We start from the raw sequence: 12,385 nt of genomic DNA on the forward strand, positions 1-12,385 counted from the left end.
ACAACATCGCATAAGAGAGGCCTGGCCTGGCAGGAAGCTTTATTTGGTTGGATCATGGGGCAGGAAGAGACAGCAAGATGCTCCAATGTGAAGAACGGAGAGAATGTAAACTTCACTGATGACTTGGATTAGAACATATTTTCTCTGGATCACAATGGATACTGTGAGTGTGCAAACTGCTGATGTGGTCTCAGTTGAAGGTGCAATTTTATAAAAATGAATAAAGTGTAATACCTACAATTCCCTGAGCTGATGTTTGTCTTTACCTGTAATTACTGGCCGAGTCGTTAGTTTTGAACAGTAACCGCTGTTTCTGAAGGCTCTTTGTAAACAGATACAAATACAATGCAGAAATCACAAGAGAAGACTATTTAATTTAAAATATCCTCCACTCAAGAAGGCAAGTGAAAGTAAAGCTGAAACTAGTATGTGCTTTAGCAAATGGAGAATTTGGATATTTGAAGAAGAGCTGGCAGTCTCTACTAGAAACTTGAACTTGCTGCGGTGGCTCATGATAATTGGAAAAACAGTACTGTGAGCATACATGTAAGGAATAGATTAACCATAGCAAGGGGATGCATTTGTTGGTCTAAAATTAGATGTTTATACTGTTGGGAAGGTAGAAATATTGCATAAAGCTTCTGCACAGAACTGTTCTAAAAGAAATAGCGCTGTATGTTATGGTGGTAAAATATGTTCTACTTAATTGGTAGTAAGGCAGTGCGTTAAACAGCAACTGCTGACAGGAAGTGTTTGGCTGGATTGAATAACTTGAATCTGGAAATATTAAATGAATTAGCTTAGGACGGTTCTGAATCTGTAATGTGGATTTTCAGCAATCATTGGACAGCTGGGAAAATTGCAAAAGATTTGAGGGTTGGGGTGAAGGTTAAGGTTGTCTCAGCATTTAAGAGAAGGTCAGTAGAGAGAAGTAAGCCACTCAATGTAAGTGAGCTTTCTGGAGGGTTTATATGGGGAGGAAGAGGGGTAGGGCTGAACATTGTTTCCTCACGTGTGTGCAGGGCTGGAAGGGAGGAATTTGACAGAAGTCCCTCTGGAAGATATTGTAGTATCTGGAGGCATTCATTAAACACATCCTTCTCCACACTACTTCCTTTTAGGAGGGAATTACGGACCGTGAATCTCAATTTGAGGTAGGTATCAAGTTTTCCAAGTTAGGAAACTGCCTGTGTTCCAGAAGGAATATGCTTTTCTCTCTGCATCTTTCCTCTATTTATTGTATTGTGATAATTTGGATATGTCCTTATTTATAGTGCTGTTGCAATGCTCCTTTTGATGCTTTTTCCTTTAAGAGGCAGTTGAACTCCTTGTCTTAGGGATTTGGATTTTGCTTAAGGCTGTCCCTGTGTCCTTTATTAATTTACCCCCAAAGAATCCAGTCTGTCCTTGGAGCCTAGACAATTCTAGAAAAGTCTTGTCTGTCAGAACGGTATGAGTTCACTGCGGAGTATTATAGAAAAATTTGTTGGGATATGGAGATAAAAAATTCAAAGAGGAGTGAGCAGAAGTAGAAAGCATTTAGTATGTAAGACTTCAATATGTTCGGTTACATATTTACATGCACATCCTTCCCCAAGTAACAGAGTCAGTCATGCAATTCAAGTGAAAATAGTACTTATAAGATGCTGTGCTTCACATGAATAGGAAGGGGAAGGTTGTAGCACTGATTTTACTGGAATAAGGCTACAGTTCTGGCATAGGAATTTGGGTAGAGGTCGCATCAGAAGGGCACTGACAACAGAAACAGAATGTTCCTGTGAGAGTTGCTCAACACGTTTTCTACGTCTCCTGCAGCTAAACAGTAACTTCAGATAGTGTGTTTCCCTGCTATCATTTGTAGTTGCTGGAGCTGAAAATTGTCTTCTCTCTGAGTCCTGTCCTAGGCTGAACTGCATGTCCAGTGACCCATAAAGTCTCTCTTCTTCTGAATGGGAAGGGGCAGCTCAAAAGTCAACAAGTCTGTGAGTGCATCGCCAGCGACGCAAGATGGATTTGTAGACTTGAAAGTCTTGTATATGTAGTTTAATTATTTTCTCATCTTGTGTCTGCATTGATTGGATGTGTTTTTGTGTAACAACAGAATTCTGACCAGATGCTTAAACCTGCTGCATATACTTGCATATGTGATTTTAATGAACATCTAGCTACCTGTGGTCAGAGACATGATTATAAAGTATATGCTTTAGTTTGTATTCATATCTTTTATATAAATACATGCACAAAATTTAAATTATTTTTTTCGTTATTCATTCTTTTTGGAAGCATTTTTTACTCATAACATTTCAAATTTTATTTGCAACAGGCAGAGTAGTGATTTAAATCTTCCATGTCATTGTCAAAAGCTTTATGGTGCATAGGTGCAGAACATCAAGAACTCTGATTAGACCTTTGTAACTTGTGAGGTTTCTGTTGACAGAAGCTGTGTTTCCCTGCTGGGGTACCTGCCCCTCTATTGACTTGAAGGGCTGGGGCTCTTGGCAGGCTACCATGGGGCATTGCTGGACATTCTCATGCAGACCATTGGCCAAGTCCACGGCTCTCAGAAATAAAAACATGTAGCCCAGGCACTTAACTGTTTTGCAGGTGATACTGCTCATCCCACATAGGGGAAGAGCCAGGAGGCTTTGGCCTGGCAACTGCTATACACACAGACTGTTTACCCTGTGCATTTCTTTCTAGCAGGCAGAGTCACAGTGTGCTTTTCATCATTTTGTGTAGACTGTTTGGATGCCACTGTTTCTATTCCCATCACTGCTTCAGGAGAATCTTACTGTCCAGGACAGTTCACAGAATCATGGAATCATTAAGGTTGGAAAAGACCTCCAAAATCATTAAGTCCAACCTTAAGTGGGAGGGAGAGGGGATGATTTCTATCTTGCAGCTTAATTTTTTTTAGTTTTTTTCTTTTTTTTAGATTTAGTATCCCCCTCACACAGCTGCTGCAGCAGCAACCTCCTGTGCATAAGAAGAGTTAAAGCAATGGGGCTGGTACTAGGTCAGTGTGCAGGATTTAGGACAGGATGCAGGAGGCACAATTTTATTAATGTAGCTGCAGTGAAATAGGTTGAAATTAAAGGAAACATAGCACTACTGTTTATATAGTAATAGTGATTGGCTGTAAGTGTATGAACTGCATATACCAGGTTGGTTGATAATACCGTATGACAGCTCATCGTGCCTAACAAAGGCTTATTTTTGCTTGCAGAGCGATACAATGGGTATTTATTCTTTTGGATGAGGAAAGTTGCTATTAGCCCCCTGACATGAAAATACTTCTGCTGATACAAGGCTTGTGTCCTTGCTTCTGCGCTTTTGTTTGATCAGATGGAAGAGTGCTACCAGAGGTATACACGTGCAGGGAAGGGCAGCTAACAGCACACAGATTGCCTGTACCCAAGGTGGATAAACTTTCTCCTCTTTCATGGGGAAGCCTTCCTATGGAGACAAAAAAGCAAGAGAAAGAAATAATTGGTAGGTACACTTACATTTGCATTTTCTCACACCGTTTTGGTAAGGATAGCAACATTTTACTCTTGGTCAACAATAGCACTCAGTGGCCATGTCCTCTGTAAACCCTTCGAGTCTAAAGATGGCTGTAAGTATTTTACAGTTTCAAAGATTTATAGCTGTAATTGTGACACATTACTAGGGATACAAGGATGGCCCAAAGAGTTATCAAACCTTCACCCTCTCTTGATTAAAGTCTGTATATTCGTGTTAGTATTCAAAGCTTATCTGGTGTCAGCAATGACTGAGCATGTTCTTTGTCAAACAGGCAAGATTTCTGTCAGAGATTTTGAGGGAATGATGGTAAAGCAATTTCTGCAAGTCCGTGGCTGTGGGGTTTATTTGGAATGATACATACTTAATGGCATTTGGAGGAGATACTGATCCTGTGTAGTTGTCATACAGTTTAGGGCCAGAATCAATCTCCAAACCCCTACACAGGTTGTATTTGAGAGGGATCCAAGAAACTGCAGGTGGCATGAGACAGTGGCACCCAGATCAGTTGTTCTGAGCACTGACATGACTTTGTTGCTGAATTAACCAACACTATTCTCAGACCACTGCTCCCTTCCTGTCTGCCTGCCAGAAGTACACATTCATATATTCTTCAGGACTGCAGTGATGTTGGTAGTTCTCACTGAGAACTGTTTTCCTCCCTGACATCCTTTTTGCAGTTCTGCTCATGCATTTGTTCTACCTCTGAACCCTATATAGGTATGGAAAGTCTGTGAGACATTTCACTTCAACACTTCTCAGCATTACACACATCTATAACAAATATGGAGCACACAGTATGTAGGACACCTCAAGAAGAGACACATTTTAGTTTGTGTAACCTCTTTGCATACTGGAGCCTTCTCATTCTGAGCACTACATCACTTCAGACTGCATTCCATAGGTAAGCAGTAGATAGCAATGATTTTAAAGGATCTGGTAAGGGAGAAAAATAGATAATTCTTGCTTTTATTAGAGGTTCTGAAAATATTTGGGAACATACATATTTAGGGTTCCAGGCTGAGTAACTTGGCGGCCTCAGCATCTGAAGAGTAACAAAGGCCATGAAGACAATTAGCAAGAGCAGAGGGCTGATAAACCTCCATGTGATTTGCCAGTAGAGATTGAGTTTTCGACCAGTCATCCATTTCACATCTTTACTGAACCTTGTAAAAGAGAGCATGGTTATGATGTCAGATCTAAAGTGGTAACAGCTTCAGTTTTTATAATTTTCTGTAAGTTTTAAACACATGGTACAGCACCCTAAATCATTTCTATTCCATACCATTCTTTAATAACTCACTATTGACTTGAGTAAATAATAATATCAATGAAGTAGGTCTTTACTGATCCCTACCAGAGATCAATGACCAGTTTTCACAGTCAGTTTACATTACCAGAACACCTAGTCTAAGGTTTCTAAGTACAAATAAATGATAATATTTCAGCAGTTCTGTAGACTATTCAAATATTTAAAATAAAAAGGCAAAATTATCAAGGGAACAAACAGCGTGTTAGGAAGAAGTCTGAATTAACCAGCACTAAATCAAATGAGGTCAGGGACAAAATTACTGCAACCTGAGTTGTATTTATGTCTTATGAAAAAAAAAATTCCATCTGTTTCCAACATACCTTTTAATTTTGTAGACATACACAACTCCAATTACTTCAAAGAAAGCAATGACTAGAAGAGGCACTGAGCCTGCATATCTGTCAAAAATGTCAATCCAGTAACTCCCTGAACCCAGTGTAAAACACAGAGCAATGAGGAAGCTAATTAGACATATTATACCTGAAGAAAAAAAGATATCTTTGTTACTGGAGTACTGAACTTGGTAAGTATATTTTTGTTCTAAATTACTTTTGCTCTTGTTCTAGTAATTTTTATTCTCTCTCCTTCTATGGAGCTACAACAAACTATTTTTACCTTACAGGAGTTAATATCACTTCCCAAATTCAGTTTTCCCTTGTGTGTTGGCCAAGAGGCACGACTGTTGCAGAAGGAATGCACTTGTGTGACTCGGAACATCCTCCTGTTGTGAATCCTTTAGAAAGCCTGGGCTGTGCTATGCTGTTGCCCAGTGTTAATTTTTGGCTGATGCAGTGAGTTTCGAGTGCCCTGATTTCCATGCAGCCATAGAATCAAAGCACAGGCAGTTGTCACCTCAGAAGTGTAAAGACTCCCTGAATTTCTGTCCCCCACTTCCTCAAAGAGCCCAGAGCTAGAAAGGTGTATGTCCCTTATGTTCCAGTGTGTATGGTTTGTGTTTCAGCACACTCTTCTGTACAGTCAGTTCTGCTTTAGCAAGATTTAGATTTGTGGTAATTGTGCGAAAAGTGGGAAGGAGGGAAAGTGTTGCTGGACGCAGACAGGGGCTGCACATCAGTTTGTATGTCTTCCTAATGTGTTATTAATTTCTTCTGGCTCTGAGATGGCCTTTGGTTCAATTCTGTAAAAAGTTGGCTCCAGACATTTTTTTAATTTTACTTAAGGAAGTTCACAATTGGAAAATCAATTTCAAACTAATATGGTTACCTCATCAGGTTGTGAATAAATTTGTTTCTGCATAAAAAGTTGTAAAATGAAGGATATCATTTAAATGCCCCAGGAAAACTCTAATAAAGGCATGACATCAGTATTTCCCATGAGAATTTAAAAGGGCACATTGTGGAAGTATTAATCCAAACTTCCAGAAATTTTTCTGGACCAATTTTTCTGGACCAGTTTCACAGTAGAATCTCTCAGACTCTCATCAAGCCTGGTTCTTAAGGAGCAGGTTGGGTTCAGTACCCACCTCTGGTTGAAAAGATCCCAGTTGTGGTGCAAGAACAGGATCACACACACTAGTTCCTCATTTTCCAAGTCGTAATTTTCTACTCTGGCATGTTTATAGTAAACGTGAAACGATCATAAACCTGAATGAGGGGTGAATGACCTCTCCTACAATTGTGACAGAAGTTCATGTGCAGGTGGTTATGGCAGACCAGCCGATGTCATTGGATGCCTTAAAGTGATTTGTATTGGTGCCAAAGGCTTAAGGGAAGACAAAGCTCTTCCTGGTGTCTACAGCAGTTCAGAGTGAACTTGACTCCAGGAATAGCAATTTAGCGAGCTTTCTCAGGCTGAAACGACTACCTTGCAAACTTTAGAAAAAAGATGGCAAAGGCAACATAATAGTAACCTGACAGCTTCTACCGTAACTGCTACCTCATCTCTGTGCTTATCTTCTGCAAACACAGTCCACTGCCCTTACTTACACTGTGACATTAAGCTAAATTAACATTACGAATTATTAATTCCTCTGTGATATTTACTAAGCAGTTGGTAGCTTGTGCATCTATAAAGAAGCCACCCTCTTCAAACAAAGCAAATACCTTACCAGATAATAACTCTTTAGGTGTTGATTTAGATACAATTTGAAGCTCTAGAAGAGGAGTGAAGACACCCTCGATGTTTCCAAACATCGAAGAAAGGCCCAGGCTGAACAACATTATGAAAAACAGGATGGCCCAGGCCTGGGAGCCTGGCATGAGAATGATAGCTTGAGTGAAAACGATGAAAGCCAAGCCGGTTCCTGATACACTCTGCAGAATTCACAAACAGATAAAAATACGCATTGTAATGTCATTTCTCATGCATGAGTAATTGTGCCACACTTCTGTCCTTCTCTGAAGTCAAGGGTGCTGGTTAGCCTGTGGGGCTCTGTGGCAGCTGCAGCTGAGAAAATGTGCAGTGGGGAGTTTAAATTTTCTATCAGAGGTGTCTAGACAGTCGTGGAGCAGAGCTTTGGCTTGCACAGAGAGATAGGTCCACAGTAAAGCAGATCTGAGAGTTGTAATTGAAATAGCAATTGTTTTGCTAATGCCATCTTAAGTGTGTTTTTCAAAAAATCTCTGATGGTTCTGGAAAGGAAGAGATGTAAATAAGGATATGATTGTCACACTAGCAGCAAGACAAATGGTGAATTGTTGATTACAAAGGACCCCATAATTGCAAAGGCAGAAAAGACTAATAGGGGAAAAAGCCAATTTCAGACAAATTTCTTTTTATTTAGTCTCCTGAGGACAAGGATATTTAAATATAAGCATTGAAAGATACTAATGTTGCCATAATTTGGAAGTAAGATACTTCAAACCATAAATCAGAAATGGGTGCCATCAGAAGAAGTGAGACAAAACAAACTGACTTGTGCCGGGGCTGGAGGGCTGGAATGTCCTCCTTGGACTTCTCCATCATGTGAGTAAAATATGGAATGAGGTAGGACAAGTAGACAGAGAAGAAACATCCATGTGTAGTGATAGGGGAAGTGTTTTAGGAGGATTAGAAAATAAGGAAAAGAAGAGGATCCTAATGTATTTTGGTGGCAAACAGTGTACATTGTTATAGGTTTTTTGATGCTTTCCTAAATATAGATTTAGGAAATATAGATTTAAGAAGTATAGGTTTAGGAAATGTAGATTTAGGAAGATTCCAAAATATGGATTTGGGAAATTCCCATTCAGCATCCTTTTTCTGTAATCTTTCATCTAGATGTGTGTCCTCTGTTATGCTTATTCCTATAAACCAAAGTACAACTGAATGTAGTGTCCGTGGTAGGCTTCAGGTAGGTGCACCCTTGAAGATTAGTTTTGTGATTATTGTGTGTAATTTTGCATGCTGTAACAGACAGCTTTAAGTTCAAACTACCCTACAATGGTATTGTTATTTCAAATGTTGAAAAATTGATTTGTTCAGTGATTATATATAATATATTCATTACAAGTAGAGCAAAATACAAGCACTTAAAAGAAAAAGGAAGATACCAATCCTTCTACATTATTTTGTTTAAGGGTTACCTGTTGGAAGCAGTTATGGTACCTGATCAAGAAATTCTTGAAGGTCACAGCTCTTCAGTTTGAGTCCAGCAATTTTTTCTGGATGTGATGAATTCAGGAAACTAATCCAGGAGGTATAGTTTTGTCGCATGATGCTCTCTTCCGGAAGATCAAATTCATTAATGATGCTCATAATGTTCCTGCCAGAGAAGCCAACATAGCATTAGTTTAAATGTTTGCAGATGATGTGACTGGAAATGCTGTGCCGTGTATCCAGATGTTACTCAAAAGCTGTGCTTACTTCCTGTGCTGCTTTTTACAATATAAAGGAAAATATTAATTGACAGTTTTTTATAAAACAGGAAAAAATAGACTATTTAAAGTCGTCTCTTTCAGATACAAACTCTGAGTACTTTATGCAGATGCAGTCTCTAAAACGTTTTTATTTTATCAGGTTCTCCAGATCATTTCCACCACTCATGTTTAATAACTTAGTGAATCTGGTGGAATAGAAAAATGTGTTGGTTTCTTACTACTTCTAGTGCTACTCTGAGATTGAGATGTGAACTTTGATGCACTACTTAAAATGGGTATATTTATGTGGTTATGGTTATATATTTATATGATTATAATTCATCTTGCTTCTTATGAATGCTACCCTTGACCATTCTTGCCTCAGTGCCATAATACTTTCTGTTTTTACATTAGACTTCTCCATACATGCTTGTCATCCGTGGATGCTTTTCCTTTTTATTGAAAATAAATTCTCTAAATGCATGTTTTTCAAATAACGCATTATCTATTTAAGCATTGGAACCACATTATAACGTTGGGAACACAACTTTCTCACCTGTCCAAGCAGTCCCAGTAGGCTGTGGTTGCTTTAAACCCCAAAACAGAAAAGACTGGAATGGAAGCGTAGAGGGATGTCATGCTGTTCACAATTGCTACTGTCACAGCATCCTTTTCACAGTCATTTCTAGGGATAGCATTCAAACAAGTGAAACAACTTAAAAAGGGCAGTATTTTATCTGTGATTCAGTTATTTCTGCAACCACTTTAATTTTTTAGATTCCCCCCCCCTTTCTGTTAGAAGATCCATTTGGCCTTTTAGAAAGACAGCATCTTTTAAGATCCTTTAGAAAAATTAAGATAATTTATAAATATTCTAAAGAAAGAGTTTTGAAAATTTAAAAAAAAAAAAAAAGCACAGAATGCAGCAAGAATTTAGCCAGTTAATAAAGGCTGTAGTTCTACTTACTTTGGCAGATTGTAGCTTGAGAATGCAATAAGCCCTCCAAAAGCCAAAGAGAGAGAGAAGAAAATCTGGGTAGCTGCATCAAGCCATACACGGGGATTTTTCAAAGTGTTCAGCTGAAATAATTGGAAGAAATGCATGTATTAGGCTTAAATTAAAATTGCTTTTTCTCTTCCAGTTCTCGTAGCTCATCTCTTATTTCAGTTCTGAAATTTTGAGGAAATATAAGGAAAAAGAAGAAAGTGACAGAGTGAAATTTGAATTTTGATGTAAGGGCAACTAATGTCATACAGGAAGCTAAATGAAAAAGCAAGTGGATTACAGAGAATGTTAAGCAGTTTTAAATAGTGGCACTAAGGAATCTTGCCATTGAAATCTGTCTAAAAGAAAGATAAAACATCATCATGTCTAGGCTTCGCGAACGCAGATTTGGGAAAGATAAAACATAAGTAGTGGGCAAAATGTAAATGTGGTCAATAAATATTAGTTTCCTGCAGAAAGGGCATGATATATTCATGGCCTACCAGGTGAATTACTTTCCAATCTGTTATCAAGGAGGGGGAATAGAAACCAGTATTTAGTTAAGAATGTTTTAGAAACAAGATGGTTTAAAAGTAATACTGGGACTGCAGAGTATTTCACTTTGTTTTACATCAGACTGAGTCAAATCTGCATCCCAGTCTTGCAGGACAACTTGTGTGTCTTCTGTGTCTATCTGATCCTGGTACATGACTGAGAACATTTGCAGGAGTGAGAGGTATGTCAAAAGATCCTTAATAGCATTTTGGGTTTCTCTGTGGCTGGCCCAGGCTTGAAGAGCAAGAATAATGGATTCACCTCAGTGTGGATGGATGCAGGTAATGCCATTACGGCAGATGCCCTCCCCACAGGGATGTCAGTGCTTTGGCCCCAGCAAAAGCGGTGTAACCCTTTGTACAACATAGCATAACAAGCAGATATGTGTAACCACTGCTGGCTGAAATGCTTCAGCTTAGGCAAACCTTTCTAGAGGATTAATTTGAAAGATCATAACCAAACCCTCAAAGGCCAGAGTGCTCACTGGCAGGGCCTTGTGCAGATACAGATCTAGATTGCTATCGCAGTGCAGAAACTTGGCCCTCACATTACTGTATGACCTTCACAGTTTGATTAAGTGCTGCCAAGTCAGTGCTGACAGATGCAACTCCTGCAAGTCTGGATTTTTGGCTGTGGACTTTGGCAGATGAGTCTGGGGATAGTTATGACCGGTGCTAGGTGCAATGCACTTATTGACTCTAAAAGATACTAATCAACCCCCAAACTTGAAGAAATAGCAGGTGGGCAAGCATGCCATGGCAATGTCATTATCTGCTCTTAAGCAAATTATTAAAAATATTATTTACATTTTAAGTAATATGACATACAGATTTTACCAAGTATCTTCAGAAGAAAAGATGTGCTGATGCCAGAAACATGCAGATGAAGATATACAACCAGAATGTCAATGAATAAACACGGGAGTAATGAGGAAAGGAAGTATAATTGCTGCCTCATGAGTGGTAAGATTTTTGGATACTGGAACACATGAAACACAGACAGAAATTTTCTTAAAACAGAATTAAAAATTACTGGGTCCCTGTGATGTGTAAAAACTGATGCTTTTCTCATAAGGCCAACAAGTAACACTGTACTTAAAGGCAGCATTTCATTAGGGCAATGCTTTTGCTCTCCTTAATACCAGAAACAGTATGGACAGTCCAGGTACCTGGAAAGAAGCTTTAAGTGTCCATGCATAGTAATATATCATAACTGCAAAACAGAGGAAAAAGTTACAAATTGCCTCTGTGGATAGAGGATTTGGTGCCTGTGCTGCCTTTTTCTTTTTCTTGGCTATTCTCACTGCTTGTTAAATAGCTGCAGAGCTCTGGGCACAGGCATCAGTTGCCCAACCAAGTTCTTGGAATTTTTCATTGCCAAGCCTCCAAATATTTACAGTCTCTGAAGCTCTTTCAAATGTGAAAAAGACTGGACAAGGAGACATTTGTTTTCCTGAGCTTGCACAGATGTCCACTGAAGGTGTGCCATGCAGACTCTTGCTGATGCTTGATGGGATCTCTTTTCTGCTGCCTCTCATTACTTATTTTTTTCAAAAACCTTTCCAAAAGTCTGTTCCAGCTCTTGTGTTGCTTCATCTTTGACAACTTCTACTTTCCCTTCAAGTGTCTGTGAACATCATTTCAGTCTTTTTTATTTTCTTGGCAGCTTCATTCTCCAGGTAGCCAAGAGTTTAGAAAGAGTGAGTGAATTGTCAGACTTTTCCATGTCTGAAAGTCAATGAAAAGAAGTATTCATTATTTGTTCTAAAATTTGGGGTATGAAAGTAAGTCAGATGGCAAAAAACCTATGTATTTCTGCATAGCCTGCCACATTTTAAATCCATATGAGTGCAGTTGTTATTTGTGATATTTTTTAATGAGAACTGAAATACAAACTTAGGAAGTGAATAAACTTAAACAGTGATGGTTTGGAAAAAAAAATTCATTTGGGTGATTATGATCCTGAAACTGGGTAAGATATAACTTTTAGCACTAGGCGTTACTTCTTTCGCAGATTTTCAAGAACAGTGAGGTGTCACAGTTACCAGAAGGTGGATGTGGCAGCTGTCAGAATCTACAATTTGTGCTGCACTGCAAAGTAGGAAAAAAGTTGGAAAATATTGCCTCCGGTGAGTGGAAATGTCAAGAAGGTTGATTTTATTTATTTATATATTTATTTTAAAAGCAAAGTGGAAAAAGCAGTAGGTGAGCTAAT

At 38.8% G+C, this 12,385-nt stretch overlaps 2 protein-coding genes and 1 long non-coding RNA gene across 12 annotated transcripts in view; 1 reads left to right on the top strand and 2 right to left on the bottom strand.

Moving 5' to 3' along the window:
- LOC127482463 (uncharacterized) overlaps positions 1-12,385 on the bottom strand; it is a 225,693-nt gene that overhangs the window by 76,467 nt on the left and 136,841 nt on the right. The window lies entirely within an intron of this gene.
- LOC127482481 (uncharacterized) overlaps positions 1-12,385 on the top strand; it is a 22,767-nt gene continuing 10,382 nt past the window's right edge. For 3 of the 9 annotated variants that reach the window (XR_007908610.1, XR_007908614.1, XR_007908608.1), the window contains exons 1-7: positions 944-1,154; positions 3,227-3,492; positions 4,243-4,426; positions 5,170-5,357; positions 8,353-8,471; positions 10,276-10,352; positions 12,185-12,299. This is a non-coding gene — a long non-coding RNA (uncharacterized LOC127482481). Of the gene's footprint in view, positions 918-943; positions 1,155-3,226; positions 3,493-4,242; positions 4,427-5,169; positions 5,358-8,352; positions 9,865-10,252; positions 10,353-11,000; positions 11,134-12,166; positions 12,300-12,385 lie in introns of those variants that run through there. The other 6 variants (XR_007908612.1, XR_007908613.1, XR_007908611.1 and 3 more) reach the window with 6 other exon arrangements.
- Positions 1,520-12,385, bottom strand: part of LOC127482430 (sodium-dependent neutral amino acid transporter B(0)AT3-like) — a 26,883-nt gene continuing 16,017 nt past the window's right edge. For both annotated transcript variants that reach the window (XM_051812735.1, XM_051812736.1), the window contains exons 6-12: positions 9,599-9,711; positions 9,188-9,316; positions 8,381-8,537; positions 6,903-7,107; positions 5,155-5,314; positions 4,526-4,688; positions 1,520-3,456 (exon numbers count right to left, since the gene is read on the bottom strand). In XM_051812735.1, the coding sequence (XP_051668695.1) occupies positions 3,244-3,456; positions 4,526-4,688; positions 5,155-5,314; positions 6,903-7,107; positions 8,381-8,537; positions 9,188-9,316; positions 9,599-9,711 (1,140 nt within the window). In that variant the 3' untranslated portion in view covers positions 1,520-3,243. The remainder of the gene's footprint in view (positions 3,457-4,525; positions 4,689-5,154; positions 5,315-6,902; positions 7,108-8,380; positions 8,538-9,187; positions 9,317-9,598; positions 9,712-12,385) is intronic.

This window comes from Manacus candei, unplaced genomic scaffold (genome assembly GCF_025592945.1).
Source record: "Manacus candei isolate 608988 ecotype Guabito, Panama unplaced genomic scaffold, ASM2559294v1 h1tg000088l, whole genome shotgun sequence".
Taxonomy (NCBI): Eukaryota; Metazoa; Chordata; class Aves; order Passeriformes; family Pipridae; genus Manacus; species Manacus candei.